General features: G+C 54.6%; 1 protein-coding gene across 1 annotated transcript; it reads right to left on the minus strand.

The window, feature by feature from the left end:
- Positions 1–515: 515 nt before the first annotated feature.
- LOC119104352 (uncharacterized) lies at positions 516–20181 on the minus strand. Its single transcript, XM_037228047.1, has 7 exons — positions 19922–20181; positions 16301–16552; positions 9911–10038; positions 6095–6260; positions 4103–4236; positions 979–1168; positions 516–529 (listed from the first exon to the last, which is right to left on the minus strand). Exons 1-7 carry the CDS (start codon positions 19968–19970, stop codon positions 516–518), a joined length of 933 nt encoding a protein of 310 aa, XP_037083942.1. The 5' UTR covers positions 19971–20181.
- Positions 20182–22001: the final 1820 nt, after the last annotated feature.

Consider the following 22001-nt stretch of genomic DNA (forward strand, 5'->3'; position numbering starts at 1 on the left):
CGGGGCTCCTATGGCATGGCTCTGTGACAGGCTGGGGCTCCTGTGACATGGCTCCATGACAGGCCGGGGCTCTTGGGACTGAAGGCTTGTCTGCGATGGTGAGCCGCATTATTTACCACACGACGGCCTTGCAAATGATATGGCAATGCCGGCTTCGCGGACCCGCTCTCGGGACCCGCTAGGGTGACCCACTCTGGGGACCCGCCAGGGTGACCCGCTTTTGGGAAAGGTAAGAAGGCACTGGTGACGCGATCCTTGCTAACAATGACGCGATAACAATGACGCGATAACAGTGGCGCGATAACAGTGACGCGATAACAATGACGCGATAACAAGGACGCGATAACAGTGACGCGATCCGCCATAACAACAAAAATGGGTAGAGAGCAGCTAAATCCATACAGTGGGAGAATAACGCGAGTGCGAAACGAATGTCCGACGGCGAGGTGCGAGGCTGCACCGAATACAGGAGTCCAACGCCCGCCGTGCCCAGCTTAGACGCCAGACGCCAGACGTCAGACGCCAGACGCTAGACGTCAGACGCCAGACGTCAAACACCAGATGCCGGACGCCAGACGCCAGACACCTGACGTCAGACGCCAGATGCCAGACGCCAGACGCCACACGCCAGACGCCACCTATGCCCGCGCAGCCCAGACGTCATTAAGAAGTGGCATGCATACGCGAGTTGATATGAGATGTTGCTAGAAGCTGTGAACAGCACGCCGCGGTTCGAGGTAAATAAAAGATATCAGCCAGCTAAAAGGGCCGGCGGTCAATAATTACAATGGGCCGAGGTTCTTCGTACATGGCTCCAGTGTTGCCGGGGCATGGAAAGGCTGATAACGTCATCGGCTTATGACCTCAGCTGCCGATGACGTCACCAGCTGATGACGTCAGCAGCAAATGACCTCAGCAGTTACATGCATCCAAACACAGCCGAACACCAGTCCCAAGCGGAATGTAGCGTCGGCTGACCTGTGAATAGCATGGTCTCCCAGTCCTCGCCGTCGTGTCGGCGGCCGGAGGCCCCGGACAGCGGGTAATGACCCGGCGCTATGCGCAGCAGGCCGCGGCTGTCGCCCTCCAGCCGGACGCTGTAGTGCTCCAGGCTGTGGTGGTCCAGGTCGCGGATGTACAGCTGCCGGGCCAGCCCCACCCGTTCGTCCTGCGAGAGCGCCGATCCAGGTCACAGCGCCGGGGTAGGATAGGTCAGGTCAGATCACTCGCCGCTGCTGCGAGAGGGCCGGTCCAGGTCACAGCGCCAGGGCAGGACAGGTCAATTCAGATTGCCCGCTGCTCCTGCGAGAGGGCCAGTCCAGGTCACAACACCGGGACAGGACAGGGTAGGTCAGGACGGGTCAGAACAGATAACCCGCTGCTGCTGCAAGAGGGCCAGTTCAGGTCACAACACCGGGACAGTACAGGCTAGGTCAGGACAGGTCAAAACAGAGCACCCGCTGCTCCTGCGAGAGCACCGCGACCAGTGTATGGCGCCGCCCAGCGGGCCGCTGGCACGCAGGCAGCGCAGTGCGGGTGTTGAGATGCGAGACTTGGGAAGAACTAGGGGCAGCCGCCAATGACACGGTCTGGGAGGACAAAGACTAACACCATGCGGCCCTCTAGCGCGGCTGGGCCGCACACGGCACCGGCTGCCCCAGCGCCTGCCACTTACGAAGCACTGCCGGGCTGTGTGTAGTTAGTGTGTGCCACCCACCACACGGTGAGCACCCCTGCAGCCCCGCTTGACTGCCGAGTCCCTGCCACCCGGCAGTGGCTGCGGACTTGTGCTCAACTCCGTGTCGTGTGACTCGAGAGTCGACAGATATTTATTCAGCTGATTAGTTTGAACCTTTGTTGTGAGTTGGACATATATATATATATATATATATATATATATATATATATATATATATATATGCGTGTATTCATATATTTACTTATACATATACATATACATATAAACCAGATCATCAACATGATTGTTCTACATAGACCATTATGAAATTCACGAGTTATACTAATTGCATCGTTTATTATGATGTGGCTGCTTTTTAACGTTATGTGATGCATGCTATGAAGCCCGGGACACCCGATAACCCCTAAACTGCTGTTGCTAGAACCAACTGCATCAAAAAATTGATCCCAGGGCTAAGTCACCTCTCATTGCGTCAGAACTAAGGCTGACTTGAAAATGTACCGCGCTGCTCGGGGTCAGAGTGGCAATCAGCTTAATATGCCGCGAGTTCAAAATAGATTTGGCTTAAGTGAAACTCATCACAAGTTTACTGGGAAATGATGCCAGCTTTCGAAGCGGGCTGAGTACCATACGATATCATATAAAAAACGGCTCCCTCCGAAATCGTCTGAAATGATTATGCGTCTAATGAGACGTCAATCCACCCTGTAGCGGAAGAGCCAGGTTCAAGCGTCAAATCAGCGTCACAATGACATTTTGACATGCGAGTTCGGCCTATCTTTCGAAAATGGTCATTTTCCTGTCAGCTAATCTTCTGCAGTGCGGAGGCGCCTGCTTCATCAGTCACGTGACACTGATGGAAATTCTGCCCTGTAATTTGGGGGTCCGGAAACGTCACATCCGCCCGGCGCGCTGCCCTGGGGCAGTCGCGGGGTGCCCGGGACAGGAAGAATGTTCGTGACGGGATCCTTCCGTTGCGTGACACGGCCCTACTGCATGGTCGCGTTCGAGAACGCTGTGACGAGTTTAAAGTCGGGCGACTTACATACCTGTAAGGCCACTTTGTGGGTGTAAGCCCGAGACACACGTGAACAACCGCTCCTTAAATGTCACGGGTGTCCAGCTCGGCTCGGAGAAAATTTTTGTGGCAAGACACGAGGTTCCATCTGCCCAAAAGTTACTCGTGCTTGGACCCCAGGGACCCCAGTGACCGCTACCGCTGTGCGTGCGCGCCTACCTTTTCGTTGACTCGTGTTTTTCTCTGGGGAAATGGTTTGCCTATTGCGCGTTACTGGGTGTTGAATGAAATAGCTTTTTATGTCAAGCCGCTTGAATTTCAGGATTTGTTTCATGATGCTCCGGGTTGAAAAAAGTCCTGCAAACCAACCAACTTACTCTGCACAATAACATCAGGTCCATATAAGACAGTAGGTACTGATAGCATCATTTCTCTCAAAAGGGAGGTAGCTGAAATATTGACACACCTATTTCTCCTTTATAATAGTTAATCGACGAGGAATAAAGATAACGGTACTGTCTTATCTATGTGTGGAATGCTCCTCGCAAATGTGCTTAACAACTCACGTAAAGCGGGATCCAGTTGAAAATACCGTGGCCAGGGGTGGGTCGAACCAGGGTATTTTTTGAAACGTCCAAAATGAAGATTACAACTACGAATAACTTCCAAAAGGACACATTTAAGAAAGAAGTACCATCATCCATTGTAAACAGTATCGGTATTCCCATTGATAATTGGTAGTGAAGGTGCAGTTTGGAGGGTAAGAAAGCGAGTTGGGATGCGCTGGTGGCGCAACGGCGCTAAAGGACTCTATCTACAACTCCGCTCTCAATGTCAGTTGGAAATTGCACAGTACCTGAATCGCAGCATTGCTTGCATCCCGTTATTTCACACCATGAGCTAATCGGCTGCTCCTCTGAGCGTCGGTGTCTTGTCCACATACCAGTCCTCGGAGCACCGGTGTCGTGTCCACATACCAGTCCTCTGAGCGTCGGTGTCTTATCCACATACCAGTCCTCGGAGCACCGGTGTCGTGTCCACATACCAGTCCTCTGAGCGCCGGTGTCGTATCCACATACCAGTCCTCTGAGCGCCGGTGTCGTGTCCACATACCAGTCCTCTGAGCGCCGGTGTCGTATCCACATACCAGTCCTCGGAGCACCGGTGTCGTGTCCACATACCAGTCCTCTGAGCGCCGGTGTCGTGTCCACATACCAGTCCTCTGAGCGCCGGTGTCGTGTCCACATACCAGTCCTCTGAGCGCCGGTGTCGTATCCACATACCAGTCCTCGGAGCACCGGTGTCGTATCCACATACCAGTCCTCTGAGCGCCGGTGTCGTATCCACATGCCGGTCCTCTGAGCGTCGGTGCCTTGCTCACATACCTTCTTTATTTCACGCCGTTCACAGAGGTAGACGTTGCTCACGGGCGCACTGGTCTCATACAGTTCTGGAGCGTGATTATTTCTGTCCAGCACCTCCACGTCAAACGTTCTCAGTAGTTTTTCCGACCCCTCCTCTGGAAACAGCAGAGATGTCCTCAGGGGAGCAGTGTCAGCAGACGTCTCTTAGGAATGCCATCCAACCAAGTGCCGATTTTGTGTGCTTAAGATGAAGGTCTCTTCAGTGAAAATGTCCCAAGTGCCTGAAATGTCTGCAACTGCAAGTGTGCGCGCCGCTGTGCAACAAAGAATGCATTGCAGGAAGCGCCAAACAGCGAGCCAAGCCTGAATTGTGCAAAGGTGGTCGCTAGTGCAAGCGCCGCTGTTAACGAAGCTTCCTCTGACTGTTTTTCTGCCGGCCCAGAGTAACTTTTCAGGAGAGCAACAAAGAGGGTCAGAGACAATTACCGATTGTTGGCGCGGCTCCTTTGTGCTCAGCGGCGGGTGAAGCCATTACGAAACAGAAGCAAACTCGCTGGTCGAACAAGCCCTACGAGAGGTAAAACTGCTGGCTGAACAAGCCCTGCGTGATCTATTATGGAACGCTGACAGCAACGGGCAGGCCAAATTGGCTCTCATGAAAAAACTCGTTAGGATTCTGCACCGAGATGAAACGGTGCAGTTGGTTGACACAAAGCGCGCGGCACACGCTGCTTTGGTCTCGAGTATTTCCGTGCGCTCCTGTCGTGCCACCTTACGGCTGGCCCGGCGTCCATCTTCAGATTGGCTGCGACGTGCGCGGCCACATTGCTGCTGATGAAGTGCAAACATGGCCGCGGTGGAATGCTGGAAGAGGAGGCCGTCCGTCGTCTGGTTTGGGCTGACAGCCCAGACCGTCCGCCGTCTGGTTTGGGCCGACAGCCCGGACTCCGACTACTCGCGCTCACCCCTGACCCGTGACCTTTGGCGTCTGACCGACCGACCCACCTGCGGCGGGCGGCCGGGCGCGTCCTGCGCCGGCCGGGTGACAGGAGACGGTCAGCCGGAACCGGCGGCAGCGAGCCCTCACCAGCCGGGCCGCGGAGACGGCCGAGCCTCGGGCCTCCTCCAGCTCCGGTGGGCTGCAGGCGGCGTCTGCGGCGGAGGCGCCGTCGCCATCTCGGTCAGCGGCCCCGGCCAGGTGGCCTCGGGGCTGGCGTGTCAGGGTCGGCGGCAGGTCAGACAGGGGCATCAGGGGGCGAGGTGGTGTCAAACCCAGCTGTCAGAGAATGGCAAGGGCGGTGTCAGGCTCGTGCAGCGGTGGAAGAGCCGGGCAGGTGTGTCAGGGCCGGGGCGGGTGTGTCAGGGCCGGGGCAGGTGTGTCAGGGCTGGGGCAGGTGTTCAGGGCCGGGGCGGGTGTGTCAGGGCCGGGACAGGTGTGTCAGGGCCGGGGCAGGTGTGTCAGGGTTGGGGCAGGTGTGATAGGGCTGGGGCAGGTGTTCAGGGCCGGGGCAGGTGTGTCAGGGCGGGAGCAGGCTTGTCAAGCGGCAGCACTTAGATCGGACTGCACTAGCGCAGTAGAGGCGCAGTAGAGCACTACTGGCGCATCTGACAAGCGGCAATGTTTAGGCGGCAATGATCGGGCGCCCAGCATTCAGCCCAGAGGCCATAAGCGGCACCTTTCTAGAGTAGTTGAAGACGCAAATGTATTTCGCGAACCACTTCCTTCGATGGGTCATAAATCTAACCTCGAAGCTGTGAAATGTTACGTGTGCAGCCGTGTTCTCCGGGCGAAAAGAGCGGTGTCCAGGAGCAGGGCGGCTGCTGGGGCGGTGTCCAGGAGAGCATGGCGGCTGCTAGGGTGGTGTCCAGGAGCAGGGCGGCTGCTAGAGCGGTGTCCAGCAGTAGGGCAGCTGCTAGAGCGGTGTCCAGCAGCAGGGCGGCTGCTAGAGCGGTGTCCAGCAGCAGGGTAGCTGCAGTCTCAGTCAGAAGGCGGCTGTGCTGCCGGACACTCACCTTCTGACGCCACCTGGTTCGCTCGGTATGAGTACTGGGGCTCCTGACAGGTGGTGTGCAGAGGGCACCGCAGGTCCAGGAGGAACGGAGACTTGTCTGCTGTGGCGGGCGGGGATGCGAACCACTGCATTCCGGCCAGGAATGTCCACGGCCCCCAGCAGAGCTCCTGCAATCAGCAACACCAAACTTAGGCCCCAGCAGAACTCCTGCAATCAACAACGCCAAACTTAGGCCCCTCAGCAGGGCTCCTGCTCCTGCAAACTTAGCCCTCAGAAGAGCTCCTGCAGTCAGTAACGCCAACCTTAGGCCTTCCCGCCCGGTCAGAGCAAAATCGTCTATGCCAATTTGGAGCAGAGGCTTTCGCGGCGTTGAGAAAACCCGTAGGCATAAGTATGCTTAGTGGTTGTGGAGCGACGTGGTGGGTTGAGAAGATCTTTGGCGAAAAATAGGGGTAAAAAGTGTGGGGTTGATGGTTGAGAATGGTGGGAGCGTCAAAATATACTGAGTGCATGTTTGGAAAACGCCAGAAATTACCGGCTGCGTCCACTCCTTACATTTACCTAATTTTGCGCGTCATTTGCGATTACCAGAGCAAAGGCATTGAGATTAGGTGGTGAGCCTAGATGGTCCTAAATCTTATCCATAATTAGTCTAGGTTGTGATCCTATGTCTTCCTTAATCTTACCTGTGAAAAGTCTGGCTGGTGAGCCAGGACGGCCCACAATTAGTATGGGTGGTGAGCTAGATTTTCCTTAATTTCACCTACAAATAGTCTAGGTGATGAGCCTATATGTTCCTTAATCTCACAAACGACTAATTAAGGAGGCACCCTAGATGTTTCTTAATCTCACCCATAACTAGGAGCAAAAAGAAACAAGACATGGTAGACGGGTCAGTAGGGCCTGTCACGGAGGAGGAGCGCGTGTGGTCAAATTCAGAGCCGGTGTGGTCTGTGGCCAGACCCCACGGGTAGACGGTGGGCAGGGTAACACGAACCCCAACCGCGAAGGCCTCTGCTCGGCAGGGTCGATGAAGGCCGACCCTTGTGACCTTAGCGGCGGTATGTGCCGACAAATAACCGGATTATTATTGATAAGGCCAGCCCGCCACCGCACGGCGCCAGAGACTCGCCCATCGAGGAATGTGGCGAGCGATGGCATCTGGAATGGCTCCCGGCTGACGCCTGAATGGCATATGATGTTGATCGCGAAGCATATTTAACAGCAAGCATGCATACCTGCACACCACAAATGCTCGACCAGTGCGCATTTTGTTTTTACTCGGGATCAACTATTGCTCGAGGAGCTGTGTCACGCGATGTAATGACTTTGTTCGATGTTTGAGGGACATGTTCACGAGTTGGTTGAAAGCAATAACGCCTTTTTGGGTGTGTGGCGCTACCGAACGAATCACGGGTAAAATACGATAGAACAGCCGTGTTGGACGGTCGCCAAAGCCGCCGCCGCGAGTGAGCGAGGTTAGACAGGGCGTCTAGGCAAGAGGATGCCTTATGTAAGGCCGCACCACGCCACCAGTTGTAGTGCGGCGTTGCGGCGCGGTGCGAGGCAGCCACAGCTGAAAGGTAGCGTAGCGTTGCAACCAATGAGATTCTGCGGCGCTCCCACACTGCCACCTGCGTGCGAGATGTCAATGAGCGCCACCTCTTGGCCGATAAAAGCATAAAACTTCAGTGAACTATTCATACCACTGTCTGTCGTCTTGACTAGATGAGACTTGCCGCTGCTGTTTCCTTTATATCACGGTGCGCGTGATTTTGAATGTTATATTGCTGGTCAATTCCGTTCCGTTTCGTATCGCAGCGCTACGCAACAAGAGGCCGTGTGCGGGGTGACCTACAGGGTCGCCGTGTGCCGGGTGACCTACAGGGTCGCTGTGTGTGTGGATGACCTACAGGGTCGCCGTGTGTGTGTGGGATGACCTACGGGGTCGGCGTGTGGGGATGGCCTACGGGGTCGCCTTGTGCGGGGTAACCTACAGGGTCGCTGTGTGTGGGTGACCTACAGGGTTGCTGTGTGCGGGGTGACCTAAGGGGTCGCCGTGTGTGTGTGGGATGGCCTACGGGGTCGCCGTGTGCGGGGTGACCTACAGGGTCGCCGTGTGTGGGATGGCCCACTGGGTCGCCGTGTGCGGGGTGACCTACGGGGTCGCCGTGTATGGAATGGCCTACGGGGTCGCCGTGTGCGGGGTGACCTACATAGTCGCTGTGTGTGGTGACCTACAGGGTCGCCGTGTGTGGGGCGATGGCCTACAGGGTCGCCGCGTGCGGGGTGACCTACAAAGTCCCTGTGTGTGGTGACCTACAGGGTCGCCGTGTGTGTGTGGGATGGCCTACAGGGTCGCCGTGTGCGGGGTGACCTACAGGGTAGCTGTGGAGGGGTTTCTTACAGGGCCGCCGTGTACGGGGAGTCGCCGTGTGTGGGTGACCTACAGGGTCGCCGTGTGGGGTGACCTACAGGGTCGCTATGCGTGGGGTAATCTACAGGCTCGCCGTGTGTGAGATGACCTACAGGGTCGCTGTGTGCGGGGTGACCTACAAGGTCGCTGTGTGTGGGCTGATCTACAGGGTTGCCGTGTGCGAGGCGCCCTACAAGTTGCCGCGTGCCGGGCGGCGACTACGCAGATGCCAGCATGGCTTGGAAATTGGCTGCGTTTGTGCTGGTGTCGGCGTATCAAGTGAGTGAGCGTGAGCATTTGATAAGTGGAGATGGGCGTCTAATTTTTTAGGGCGAGCATCTGATGAGCGGGGGTAAGCATCTGATGAGTGAGCGTGAGCATTTGATGAGTGGGGTGAACATCTAATGAGTGGGGGTGAGCATCTGAAGAGTGGGAATGAGCATCTGATAAGTGGGGGTGGGCATTTGATGAGTGGGGAGTGAACATCTGATAAGTGGAGGTGAGCAGATGATGAGTGGAGGTGGCATTTGATGAGTGGGGGTGAGCATCTGATGAGTGGGGGTAAGCATCTGATGAGTGAGCGTGAGCATCTGATGAGTGAGGGTAAGCATCTGATCAGTGGAGTGAGCATCTGATGGGGGATTTGAGCACCTGATGAGTGGGTGAGTGAGCCTCTGATAAGTGAGGTGAGCTGCCGCCCAGCACGGCGACGCGGCAGTGGGAATGGCCAGTGCTGTTCGAGGTTAGGTTCGTGGGTCGCGGTGTGGAGAAAATCGCTCTCATCCGGATTAGCCACGCTACTCCGCCCACAACATGCCGTGACGAACAAAAGCCGACCCTCATGGCCTTTGTTGACCGGAGCTCTTGGTAGCCACGCAGACATCAAGCGACCGGGCATGCGAGCCATCCATAATCGACGCCAGTGTGATGCAAGCTTGCTTGATGACAGTACTTTATGTTTATGTCGCTTTACACTGGGACAGAGCCACGCAGAGGGCGCGACCGTCGATCACGTGACGCTTTGGCTCAGAAAACCGAGCCATTTGAACTCACAAATCTTGCGGAGCAAATACGGTTGTTTGCCTCTGCTGAGATGCCAAAACAGGGAACGTGTCCTGATAACATGGAAGTACAAGGACGCATCTCGGCTCAGTTGGCAGCACGAGAACGGAGATGTCCGTACTTCCGCTAAAGAGACAGCACAGGAACTTACTTCTGGTGATGTGACGTCACATGCCGTCATCAGAGCGCGCTTGACCCCAGTTGAGGGGCTATCACATGACATGTGCAAACGTCCCTCCCCTGGGGCGGCTACACAGGAATATACCAACGCTGAAACAGCGCCACAGGCCGTCGTCAGCACGTACACATTTTTACTGAAGTAAAGTCATAGTGACGTACCTCTGCAGAGATGGCGTCACAGTCCGGCGGGTTGCGTGTGACCTGGATCTCCACGGCCAGCACGGCTCGTTCGGGCGCCGCCTCCCCCTGTAGGCCGGCCACGATGTTCAGCCGGTACCGCCGTCGCTCTACCGACGTCAGAGGTCAGGGGTCAGGTCAGTGCAGGGGCCAGTGATCACAGGTCAGTTCGGGGTCAGGTATCAAGTCAGTTCGGGGTTAGTCCAGGTCACGGTTCAGGTCAGGATTCAGGCAAAGGGTAAACTCAGGAGTCAGGTCAGACCATAGGTAGGCCGGTTCGGGTTCGGTTTTTCAGGTCATGTGCCAGGTAAGATTTCAAGTCAGGAGTAAGGTCAGGGGTCAGGTCGGGGTCATGGCAGGGATCAGGTAAGGATAAGGTCAGTGATCATGTCAGATAGGTCAGGGGTCAGGTAAGGGTTAGGTCAGACCTCAGGTAAGGGGCCAGGTCAGGAGTCAGGTAAGGTGTCAGATCGGGTTTCAGGTCGATCAGGTCAATGGTCAGGTCAGGGGTCAGTTGAGAGCAGTGCTGTGGTGGGGCCATGCGTTTGGCTGTTTAACTTGCCCCTTACGGGCGCGACATTTCCGTTCCGCTGTAACATCGTTTGGCACAGCTGCAGAACCACCTGGCTACCAGCCTCATGAAGTTTGCAGCAACCTATGCCAAGTAAGTGACACTTTGTGGTCATCATGGCTCCCTGAACCAAGCTAGCCTTTTAGCTCTGATTGTTAATAGTGAGTGTTTTAAAACCATAACCGATCGGAGGTATCCACTTTTGGAACTGACGATGCCACTCGCTGACATGCAAGGGCTATTTGTATCCGGAAAGGTCATAAATACGTATAGACATAAATAAATAAATAGATAAATGATATGCATAAATACCGCGCTGGCGTCGAACTTTGGGTGGCAGCAGCGGGTGGGAGGGGAGGTCGGCTTCCCAAGCTGGCGTCGGACCGGGCGTGGCGGCAGCGGGCGGACAGGGAGGTCAGCCTCACACACTGGCGTCGGACCGGGGGTGGCGGCAGCGGGCGGGCGGGGAGGTCTGCCTCCCACGCTGGCGTCGGACCGGGGGTGGCGGCAGCGGGCGGACAGGGAGGTCAGCCTCACACACTGGCGTCGGACCGGGGGTGGCGGCAGCGGGCGGGCGGGGAGGTCTGCCTCCCACGCTGGCGTCGGACCGGGGGTGGCGGCAGCGGGCGGGCGGGGAGGTCAGCCTCATACACTGGCGTCGGACCGGGGGTGGCGGCAGCGGGCGGACAGGGAGGTCTGCCCCCACGCTGCCTTTGGCAGGCTATTCAGGCCTATACTTTGTCTCGACCTGACATTTAAGGAGACATTCAAAAGCCATGGTGTGTCCAGTACACAGTGTGCATGGTTAGCAGCAACGGGGCGTTAGGAGGCCCAGCCACGACCAGCAAAGCTGCTTTGTATTAATTGATGTGAGGCATATGCTATGAAAGGAACAGCTATCGTTGGGAGTGATTGTGTCATCACAAAGGTCAGGAGCGTGCAGCAAAGTCAAGATATGAAGTGGAGGAGAGCCAAAACACAGCCAGTCATATTGGCAGATGGCAATATGCGACAGGAGCACGGTAGAAGACCGAATCTTACGGGCATAGCTAGGATCTTGAGAAGGTGAAAGTCCATCATGGTCTGGAATACGAAGCCCTAGTAGACGAAAAAAATAACACAAGAGTACGGAAAACGAATTAATAATGCAGATAAGCTTGATTATCTCAACCAGCCGAACAACAGGAGGCCCCTGTTTTGATCAGTGTCACAAGCATCTCCGATAAGACGCTTGCCGTGGACTTCAGACCCATGACCGTAATACGATAGTCGGACATGGTTGAGAAACATGGCGGCGTCCTGTCAAAATCAAGAGCATGTTGAGAAGGCAGGGAAGGATATGCGCCGCAACTCTTCGCACTTGATGGCAGAGGTGCGTGGAACAGTAGTAGACCTTCGTCACAGCAGATATAGTCATGCGCAGAGGGATAGACGGTCCTCTTCTCACGCAGAGTGGGCTCCTTCGTACGAGCACTGGGAGACGAGGAAGAGGTCCCTGGCGAGACTTGTAGCAGGTCCTTGTAATCGAGAGGAGGCCCTGGCATTGTGTGGACGAGGTCCCTGGCGAGACTTGTAGCAGGTCCTTGTAATCGAGAGGAGGCCCTGGCAGTATGGTGATTTCATAATATGGGCAGTAGTGTTTAGTATGTGGTGTTCTAAAGCTCATTTCTACAGAAAGCTGGATTACTTTTGCCTTAAAACAGTGGCAGTACAGCCAACTTCGCTTTCCCGAAAACGCCTCGGCGTTCCTAAGGAACATCTGGATGTGCAGTGAGGCACTGCATTGTAAAACAACTCTCGGCATAACTAAAGCTCTTATGTCCACAAACGTGAGTCAGAGCATGGCGCGGATTAGAAAATGTACCAGCTTACTGTACCATGGTATGTGTACCTGACCTGTGCCAGAAAGCATCGCCTTACGTTTTGCCTTTTAATCAGGTCGTCCAGCTTTGACTGGTCAGAATTCTTTCGATGCCCTGCAGCCTGCGATATTCTTCGCTTGATTGTGCACACTGTTTGAGCCACTCACCTGGACTACCAGGCGAAGAGTACTGCCAAGCCGCGGAGTGGCTGAAGAGTTCGGGCACACTGGAGCCGGAGTGGCTGAATAAAAACACAAGCCTCCAAAGACTGAGTCTCAAAATAAGTTACATTTTTCGTTTTACTCTTGTGGCGTTGTTTCTACTTGATGTGTGACTAAATGGTACTGAGATTTTACACAAAAATAACACAATTACGGTGGATCAATGGCAAAATGCAAGCCGAACCGGAGCCTGTGGCGTTGAAAAGCCAACATCCAAAAAAGTTTTCCATCCCCGCATAAACACCGCCCCCCCCCCCCCCCCCCCCCCACCCTCCGCCAGTAAATTCGTGCCGACACCCATATGGATGACGCTGATGTTCGGCAACACTTGTCGAGCTTGAAAACGTCTCCGTCCCCACTCGTTACAAGAATATCCAGATAACTTGACCAGGACCGTGCCATCCGCTGACAGGGCTGAATTGCGATCGATTTACACCGCACTCGACCTGACTTCGCAGTGGACTTTGGCTGTTTCGGGGCAATGAACGGCCTCAGAGTAACCTGAACACGGCCTTGATTATCGTAGCATCTACACTGCTTCTTAAGTGTACAGCAATATAGTGGACTCGCACTCCTGGTGCTACTGCATTCGTGAATGTCCTAATTTATGATAATGCATAGCACAACACTTTAAGGCAAAACGGAAAATGCAAAGATGTAAGTATAATTCAAATCCTAAAATATCTGGCCGATACGAAAAATAAGGTTGGAATATTGGAGCTGCCCCTACATAAGTTGACACAAGAGAACACAGCTTCCAGAGCTGTACAGATGGAGGTTTGCGGTTGATACGTGGTGCGCAAAAGAATACCAGCTACAAGCAGCACGATAATCTTTAGAAGATTCGCGCAGCAAAATTAGCGTGTGGCGCCAGGAATAAAGAAATAAAAGCACTGCACTTGTGTGTTAAATAGCAGTTCTGTTATCTTGTACTGCATTGCATCGTGTTGTTTTGAAATTAATAGCCGATGTGTTCATCCATCTCGGTGACTGTCAACGCATAGGTCGGATGGGAAAGTACTACGCGTAGGGTTGAAATGGTTGGGTGCACAATTAGAATAAGATAAAGAATGTAAGGTGATGTCCAGAAGTAACACCAATGAAACATTGCCACGCTTGCCGCAGCACCGGGGAATAGCCAACAGAATTGGTAAACACGGTTTCCATAGTCACGTGACCTGGGACGGTCGTGATGGTAAAATGGTAGAATGCTACAAAAGGTCCGAGAGAAATGCAATGTCGTCGCATCACCGCCTCAAAGAACACTGTTGCCTTCAATTTTGATTCGGGCTACAGCGACCGTTGATAATATATGTATATGTGTGTGTGTGTATATGTATATATATATATATATATATATATATATATATATATATATATTATGTGTGTGTGTGTGTGTGTGTGTGTGTGTGTGTGTGTGTGTGTGTGTGTGTGTGTGTGTGTGTGTGTGTCTGTGTTGATATAAACTTAAGTTGTCTTAACAACGACCCGGACGACAAAGCTTATAGGTGACGTCAAGTAGCATATTTGTGTCTCCCTCTGCACACGGCCGGTGTGCCCCGCTGCCCGGGCCTCAGCGGGGCCAGCCGGCCGGCGCGCGGCAGCCGGCGGCGTCCGTCTGCTCGGCAGGTCTGTTTCGTCTGCAGCTCGCCGCCGCCGCAGGCTGGTGTTCGTCGGCTCACGCGCCGGCGCCGGTGCCCCTCCCATAGTTTACCTGGCGGACTCGGCCGGCCGCGGCGGAGGGTGCTTCGAGGGGAAGGGCTGCGAGGATGAGGCTTGGCCCGGCCAGGGGATGAGGTCCTGCGGACACCAGACGCACGTGCGCAGGGTCCGGGCTCTAACGGTTATCTACACGCCCGTGTGCTTGTCTTATGTGCCTGTGTCCTTCTCAGAGAACGTCTGAGAGCACGGTCCGTGCAGCAGGCGGGGACGGCCAGCACCATTAGCTTTCTGGCCCGGACCGGTAGCCTTTAATCCCCCCCCCCCCCCCCCCGGTCCTTCCAAACCCCGTGTGCGGCCTCACACGTGGTGAATAAATAAAGACATGACTTCAAGGATAACTTAAGCCATTTTGTCACGCTCTGCCATGGAATGACATAATTTACACTAAACGCGAAACGCTATCGTAAAACTTACAACTTAATGCAGAGCTATCTGCAAGGTCTGTTGTTAGGACTCTGCAAGTGCAGGTGTTTGATACTTCGAATTCGTATATTGCCAAAACAAAAACCACACTTGCAGGCGTAACGGTACAAAAGTCGACGATGAACCGGATATTGCATATTTACCGGACGTCCATATTCGAAAAAGAGAGGTTGGATGTCTTGCAAGTAGTTTCATCACATGAGGAATCCGTTTTTAATTACGTCGCATGCTATATAACGTAATGAAACGGCCTCATTTGATACGCTTCGTCATGCGGCTTGATGACATGATGCAACGAAAGCCGCCATGCCTCGGTTCACGCACAATCCAGTGACCCTCTTGCCCTCTCCCCTCCCTTAGTGAGATCTACAAAACTGCCCCCCCCCCCCCCCCCAGCCAAGAATGCCATCGCTCTCGTCCATGTCCGCGCCGCACGCCAGCTCTGGTGTCATCAACGGCGGCGATGATCGCCATAGCGACGGTCCATGCACGGCCTGTGTCGTGACGCATTGCACGCGACGGCCTGTGCCCGGTTCCTCCGCACCTAGCGGGCACGGGGCCGGGGTGTGGTGGCAACGGTGCCGCCTCGTGCAAGGGGTAGGGGAGGGGGCTGCAGGGGAGGCATGCATGCCACGGCTTCGTACGGAACACTCACTAGGTCGGTGAGTGTCGTTCTTCACATATTCATCACGGCATGCTGGTGTTATTTGTGACACGACCTTGAATGTGGTGAGCTTATAACTGTCGACAGGCGAGCTACGGCATTGTGTGCTCTTAAACCAAACCCTCGGTCCATGTTGATAAGTAAATGCTTGCTCATTTATGTGTTGCCTACTTCACCAATTCGGCAATTACTGTGCTTCTTTATGCAATCAATGTCAGTCACTATCATATCGCCACGTCGTATCATATCACGCAATATATCAGCCCTACTGATGTGATGGATTTAGTTGAATCGGTAGGTGACTTGTGGCTTGCCTCCTCATTTGGAATGACAGCCTGCTGGGAAATAAGTTAGGTTTCGTACGGAAGCATTCAATTAACGGGTTCTCCAACAGTGCAAAGTGTCACCTCGTCATACGTACGGTGCCTTTATCCCGTCATTCTGAGGGACGGACAGAGTTCATCCCATTATGGCGTAGCAAGATCTGGAGCTCTGGCAGCCCAGATCATTGTGATTGGTGCAGCATGAGACAGTGCGCCAGTGGCGGAGGTTGGTGCACGACTTCGGCCTGTCGGGCCAATAAGCAGTTTTCGCCTCTGGTCAAACAGGAAGTGATCACCGTATGCACCAAGGCGCTGTTTGACTGTGTAAACGGCGATAAACGGATCAGTTGAAAATCGTATGTCAAATAAGAGTTACGTTGAATATATGATTTAGACCTGGTATCAGGTCAAGCAGATCAACTCGGGCTTCCAGTGTGGCTGGGCTGCAAATAAGCCAAAAACAAACCGCGTAATGTCAGCATGATCAGCTGTTACGCTTTCTCCTGTCCTTTGGGCGTGACCTTGAGGTCAAGCTGGCCAGGCCAGGGTGAGAGCCTCGCACGAGATCGGCGCCGATGACACCCACCTTTCCTCGTTTTCCTGAACTTGACCTCACGCGATAGGCGAATGCCACCGTCGTTTGTGATCTTGAATAGGTTGTCCCGATGGTTGGCCACGGCGTATTCCATAGTTCGTGATTCGTTCGGTCGCACATAGGTGTCACTAGTGGCGCGCACGCGCAGGAACGTCACGTTCGGTGGAAAGCCGACTGGCAACGTGGCTCGTAGCGTGAACCGGTTTCCTGATCCCAGGTATGGAAAAACCGTGCGGCAGTTCACTGAAAGGTACAGAACAGCAACATTGATCAACACCGAACGCATGCTTTTCACTTGTATATTCGTTCACAGAAATTGTTCATTTTCCGGGACGCATGATGATAGCAGAATGAATTCAGCTACCTTTCACGGCTGTTTGTATCTTAAATGGATCTGAATTTGATCAGAACCATGTACAGAAAGGCATCGCATGGAGCCCGGTCAAAGGCAGCACAGTGCATACAGTAGGTAGGCATTAGACATGGACGCTCTAAGGACACCATCAGACATGCTATCTAAATTCATCAGGTAACTCTCCCTTCGGATCAAGTCCTGCCGTCGCGCAGTGTAGCAGGCAGAGTGTAGTCGGTTGAGTGCGGTCGTTGGAGTGCAGTTGATGTGGTGCTGTCGATGTGGAGTGTCATGCAGTGCAGTCAGCGTGCCATGCGGTGTAGTCAAGGTGGAGTGTCATGCGCTACAGTCAGTGTGCCATGCGGTGTAGTCAGTGTCCTAGGCGGTGTAGTCAAGGTGGAGTGTCATGCGGTGTAGTCAGTGTGCCATGCGGTGTTAGTCAAGGTGGAGTGTCATGCGGTACAGTCAGTGTGCCATGCGGTGTAGTCAGTGTCCTATGCGGTGTAGTCAAGGTGGAGTGTCATGCGGTGTAGTCAGTGTGCCATGCGATGTAGTCAGTGTGTCATGCGGTGTAGTCAGTGTCCTAGGCGGTGTAGTCAAGGTGGAGTGTCATGCGGTGTAGTCAGTGTGCCATGCGGTGTAGTCAGCGTGCCATGCGGTGTAGTCAGTGTGCCATGTGGTGTAGTCAAGGTGGAGTGTCATGCGGTGTAGTCAAGGCGGAGTGCCACGCGGTGTAGTCAAAGTGGAGTGCCACGCGGTGCAGTTGGTGTACAGCCAGCCGCATGCTTTTATCTACTGGGGCATGAGAAAAACGACACATCGCAAGTACATCCTGAGCTGACGAATAGTTAATGACGCCTGCGTCGAACATGGTGGTAACAACATCTTGGACAACGTCTGGAAAGGGATGTCTATGTCCGCGACATATATGTCCGTGAAATAAAGGCACATGTCGAGACTCGGTCTGGAGTGACCCACATTGTCCGTGATGGGGACGCAGCGAACTACGAAACGTAGCAGATGACTCATTAGTGTTTGCGTATTTGCGGTAGTGTTTCTGATTATGAAGGTTGTGCAGCGAGATCATTCTTCAATGAGTTCACTGCACAACCTGAAGGTGAGCTCACTGTGCAGCCTGAAGGTGAGCTCACTGTACAACCTGAAGGTGAGCTCACTGTACAACATGTAGGTGAGCTCACTGTACACCCTGTAGGAGAGCTTACTGTGCAACCTGTAGGTTACCTCACTGTACAACCTTTAGATGAGCTCACTGTACTGTAGGCGAGTTGCTGCACAACCTGTAGGTGAGCTTACTGTATAATCTGTGGGCGAGGCATGCACCTTCACCTCACAACACATTTTGCCTCTGCGCCTGACACCACCAGATGAAGATCTGGACTGATGTGACCGGACCTGGTGAGCTAACGTGACCTGACACGCACCTGACCTGACCTGACCTGACTGCTGTCGACGCTCTGCCATCGCGACCGATCCATGCATTTTTGTCGAAGCGCGCCACGTGCCGCACGTGAAGACGTACCGATACCGGCACAAGTGCAACTGACCGGCATCTCCGGCAGGTCAGGTTGTCTCTCGCATCATTCAAAAACACACGGACGGATGATGGACGGATGAAAGGGAAGCGCGCATCGCTCGGCGTATTCACGAGCGTGGCAGAATACCCACATTTAAACGGAATGTTTCGCATAGATAGGACGGTTCCAACAGCCTTATTCCAAAACCAGGAGAATGGAGATATAGATGGGTGGATATTTCGGCAACATGTCTTTATCGAAACAATAGCAGAAATCCTCTTGTGATAGAGCCAGCCGATAGCCGAGTGGGAACACACTCGAGACGATTGCTTGAAGCACCGCGGAAAACCAGCACCAATAGCCCGTCGAGAAACAAGTGCAACTTACGGAATATTTCGCATTTAAAGATATTGAACTAATCATCATATGAGATGGAATAAGCCCACCTATAACTATCGACATACTTTTTCTTTAAAAAGACTGCTACAGACAACCAAATTTATCTTATTAGTAAATGGGCTCCTCAATGTGTCATTGTTTAATTACGTTATGAAAAGTTTATATGGCAGCACTCACTTGTGGTTATAGAATCTCTCGATAGTTGGCCGCGGACTTGCTGGATGTATGCTGAGCCAAATATCGTGGTTCTGCTCGTGCTCGGTGCCCGTGTTTAGCCCTTTCTACTGTTTCTTGCATTATTATCCGTGAGTTTAAGGCGCTTACTTGTATTCGCATGCTCGGCTGTCACGCTTTTCTTAAGTTATTCTATTACAAGTCTTAGCTCTGCAACACCGAGAAAGAATGTGTAACTTCTTATATTATGTAGCTCAAACGTAGTTCGTGTCAGAATCTGGCATAGATTGCACAACATTGGTTGAGAGTCAACTGACGGTCGTGATATCTGGGAATCGTGATCACGAACGCCAGATATGAACGACTCGACAATCTGTTTTACCTGCTGTGCCGCATGACCAGTGGAATGGCATCATTTGAATGACGTTATTATGGCGTCATGAATGCCTGGGTAACCTTGAAATAGTCTACACGAAATGATCTGCGCAACTTTGCAAGCGTGTAGATCTGAAACTAGAGATTTCAGCTCTTAAGAAGAACAGAGCTGTGAACTTCATCGACTGATCTTTAGCCGGCTTTTTTAGTTCAAAACCCCATACAAATGCGTAACACCTCCTTTAAGCGGCTAATATCACGCGTATCTGTTCGAGGCAAATGCTCATGCAAACTGGATGCTCCTGTAGTCCAGGAACTAGAAACCTCATGCAAAAGTGGGCAGTAACTTCGTTTTACAGTCAGTTCTTCCGTGCATAACCACATGCGCTGAGATTAGGGTTCTACTAATGGGGGCAGCATCCTCGGTCCTTCCTTCTCCCCCGCCCCCCTATCTTTCCGCGCTTATGCGACATCTGACCAGCCATCTATCGCAAATCCAAGTGGCAAGGATCTCCTAAAACGCGCCTCATCTCCACCTCACAAGACTGTCGCGACTCATCTCACCTTCCTTCACCCACCATGACACTCGGCTCTCATCTGGTCCGATCGACACTTCATCCCACCCATCCTCCCAAACCTCACCTGGTCCGACCGACACTCTACCTCACCCATCCTCCCAAACCTTACCTGGTCCAACCGAAAATTCACCTCACCCACGCGACTCTCACCTGGTCCGACCGACACTTCACCTCACCCACCGTGACACCCGACTCTCACCTAGTCCGGCTGACACCAGCAGAAAGAGTGTGGGCGTGCAGTCCCTCATGGCTTCAGGAGAGTCCCGCCTCTCCTGCCATCAGAGCCGGACTCCCGACACTTCCCGCCTCCTTCCCGACGGCGAGTCGAGTCGCTTTGCTCAGAGCCGCGGCGTCGCCTCGCGTGCTGTCGTCTACACGGCGCTCGCTCTCGTTTCGGAGGCTCGAAGTGTGGGTGGGACTGGGACTTGGCCGGACGTCTGGGGTCGCCACGGGATGTGACCAGACAGCCGAGGACGCGGCCGGACGGGACGGACGTCTGGGAGCGACAGCGGACGGCTAGGAACGGCTGAGGACGGTTGGGACCGGCAGTGGACGGTTGGGACCGGCAGTGGACGGTTGGGACCGGCAGTGGACGGCTGGGAACGGCAGCGGACGGCTAGGAGCGGCAGCGGACGGCTGGAAACGGCAGAGGAGGGCTGGGAACGACAGCGGACGGTTGGGAACGGCAGCGGACGGCTGGGAACGCAGCGGGAGGCTGGGAACGGCTGAGGATAGTTGGGACCGGCAGCGGACGGTTGGAAACGGCAGCGGACGGCTGGGAACGCAGCGGGAGGCTGGGAACGGCTGAGGATGGTTGGGACCGGCAGCGGACGGCTGGGAACGGCAGAGGAGCGCTGGGAACGGCAGCGGACGGTTGGGAACGGCAGCGGACGGCTGGTAACGCAGCGGGAGGCTGGGAACGGCAGCGGACGGCTAGGAGCGGCAGCGGACGGCTGGGAACGGCAGCGGACGTAAACGGACGGCAGAGAACGTGGCCGGAAGCAGGGGACGGGCGAAAACAACAACGGGCGGCTTGAGACACCCGGTGACGCACTGGCCGTGCCTCCCGCTCTACAGCGACGTCCACCGGGCAAGCTTCGGAGCCTCGCAAACCTGGAGCCGCAGAGGGCCGCTGGTCCCCGGGCCGGTCCAGCACACGTCGGTCACGCTGTGACGCAGCGTGCCCGGTGGCCGCACCCTCGACGCGTCGCAGCCGGCCGCCGTCGGCGATCGTCGACACCGTCGGGGCCGAGTGGCCGAACCGTCGCCGACGACGACCACTACGCCACTGCGGTGCCATCGATTGCGACGTAGCGCGCTCCACGTGTCGCGGCGGCGGCGGCGCCGGCGAGCCGCGCCGAGACGGCCGGCGGCCGTCGCTCGGCGACGCTGCGGAAGCCCCCGGCCGACGGCAAGGCAGACTGGTGTAAGTGGCTGCGGGCGGGTCAGGGCGGGTGGCAGACTGGTGTAAGTAGTGCGGACTGCGGAGTGTCATGCCCAGGCACCAGATCAGTGTGAGTGGTTCCGAGGTATCAAGATCAGTGGCAGACTGGTGTTTGCGGTGCTGGCAAGCCAAAACGGGATGCGATTCGGTGTCAGTGGCCATGGAGAATCACGAGTCAAAGGAGACTGGTTCATATGGCTTCGGAAGATCATGCACGGCCCACAGACTGGTGAAATGGCGGGACAGGATTATAAACGGACAACATACTGACCTAAGCTGTTGCGGGGATCATGAGCGGACGGACTGGAGGAAATAGCCCCGAGGGACCACGGCTCTGTCAGGCAGCCGAGAAGGACCACGGCCGGACGACAAACTGACTTCAGCGGATGTGGCTTCGTAATCAGCAGGCAGGACGGCAGGCATAAGTTGAGGCGGTAAGCCCAAGCAGGCGGCGGCTTAGGATGCCTGTCTCCGGGGATCATGAGCGGAGGACAGGCTGTCGTGCTTGGCGTCTAAAACTTCGGGGTTCTGGATCGGCCAAAGTCAGCGAAAGGCGAGTAACTTGGCCGGGAAAAGCCGCGCAGACGGTAGACGGTGTGCTCGTGTCAATGGAACTGGTTGCGTAAGACTGCAAATAGTACAGGTTTCCCCGACTTCGGAAGACTGCGTACGGACGCAGACCAGCGTACGCTTCGTAGCTTTGTCACAATGATAACTTCGACTCATGTTCCATCCCGATCGATGCAGCACAAGCTACACAAGGGCGCAAAAACAGCACAAATGTCGAGCGTCGAGACAACAGATGGCTAACTTGCACTGGCTGCGACGGAGAGCG

The sequence above is a fragment of the Pollicipes pollicipes genome, unplaced genomic scaffold, assembly GCF_011947565.3.
Source record: "Pollicipes pollicipes isolate AB1234 unplaced genomic scaffold, Ppol_2.1 Scaffold_6052;HRSCAF=7182_pilon_pilon_pilon, whole genome shotgun sequence".
Lineage (NCBI taxonomy): Eukaryota > Metazoa > Arthropoda > Thecostraca > Pollicipedomorpha > Pollicipedidae > Pollicipes > Pollicipes pollicipes.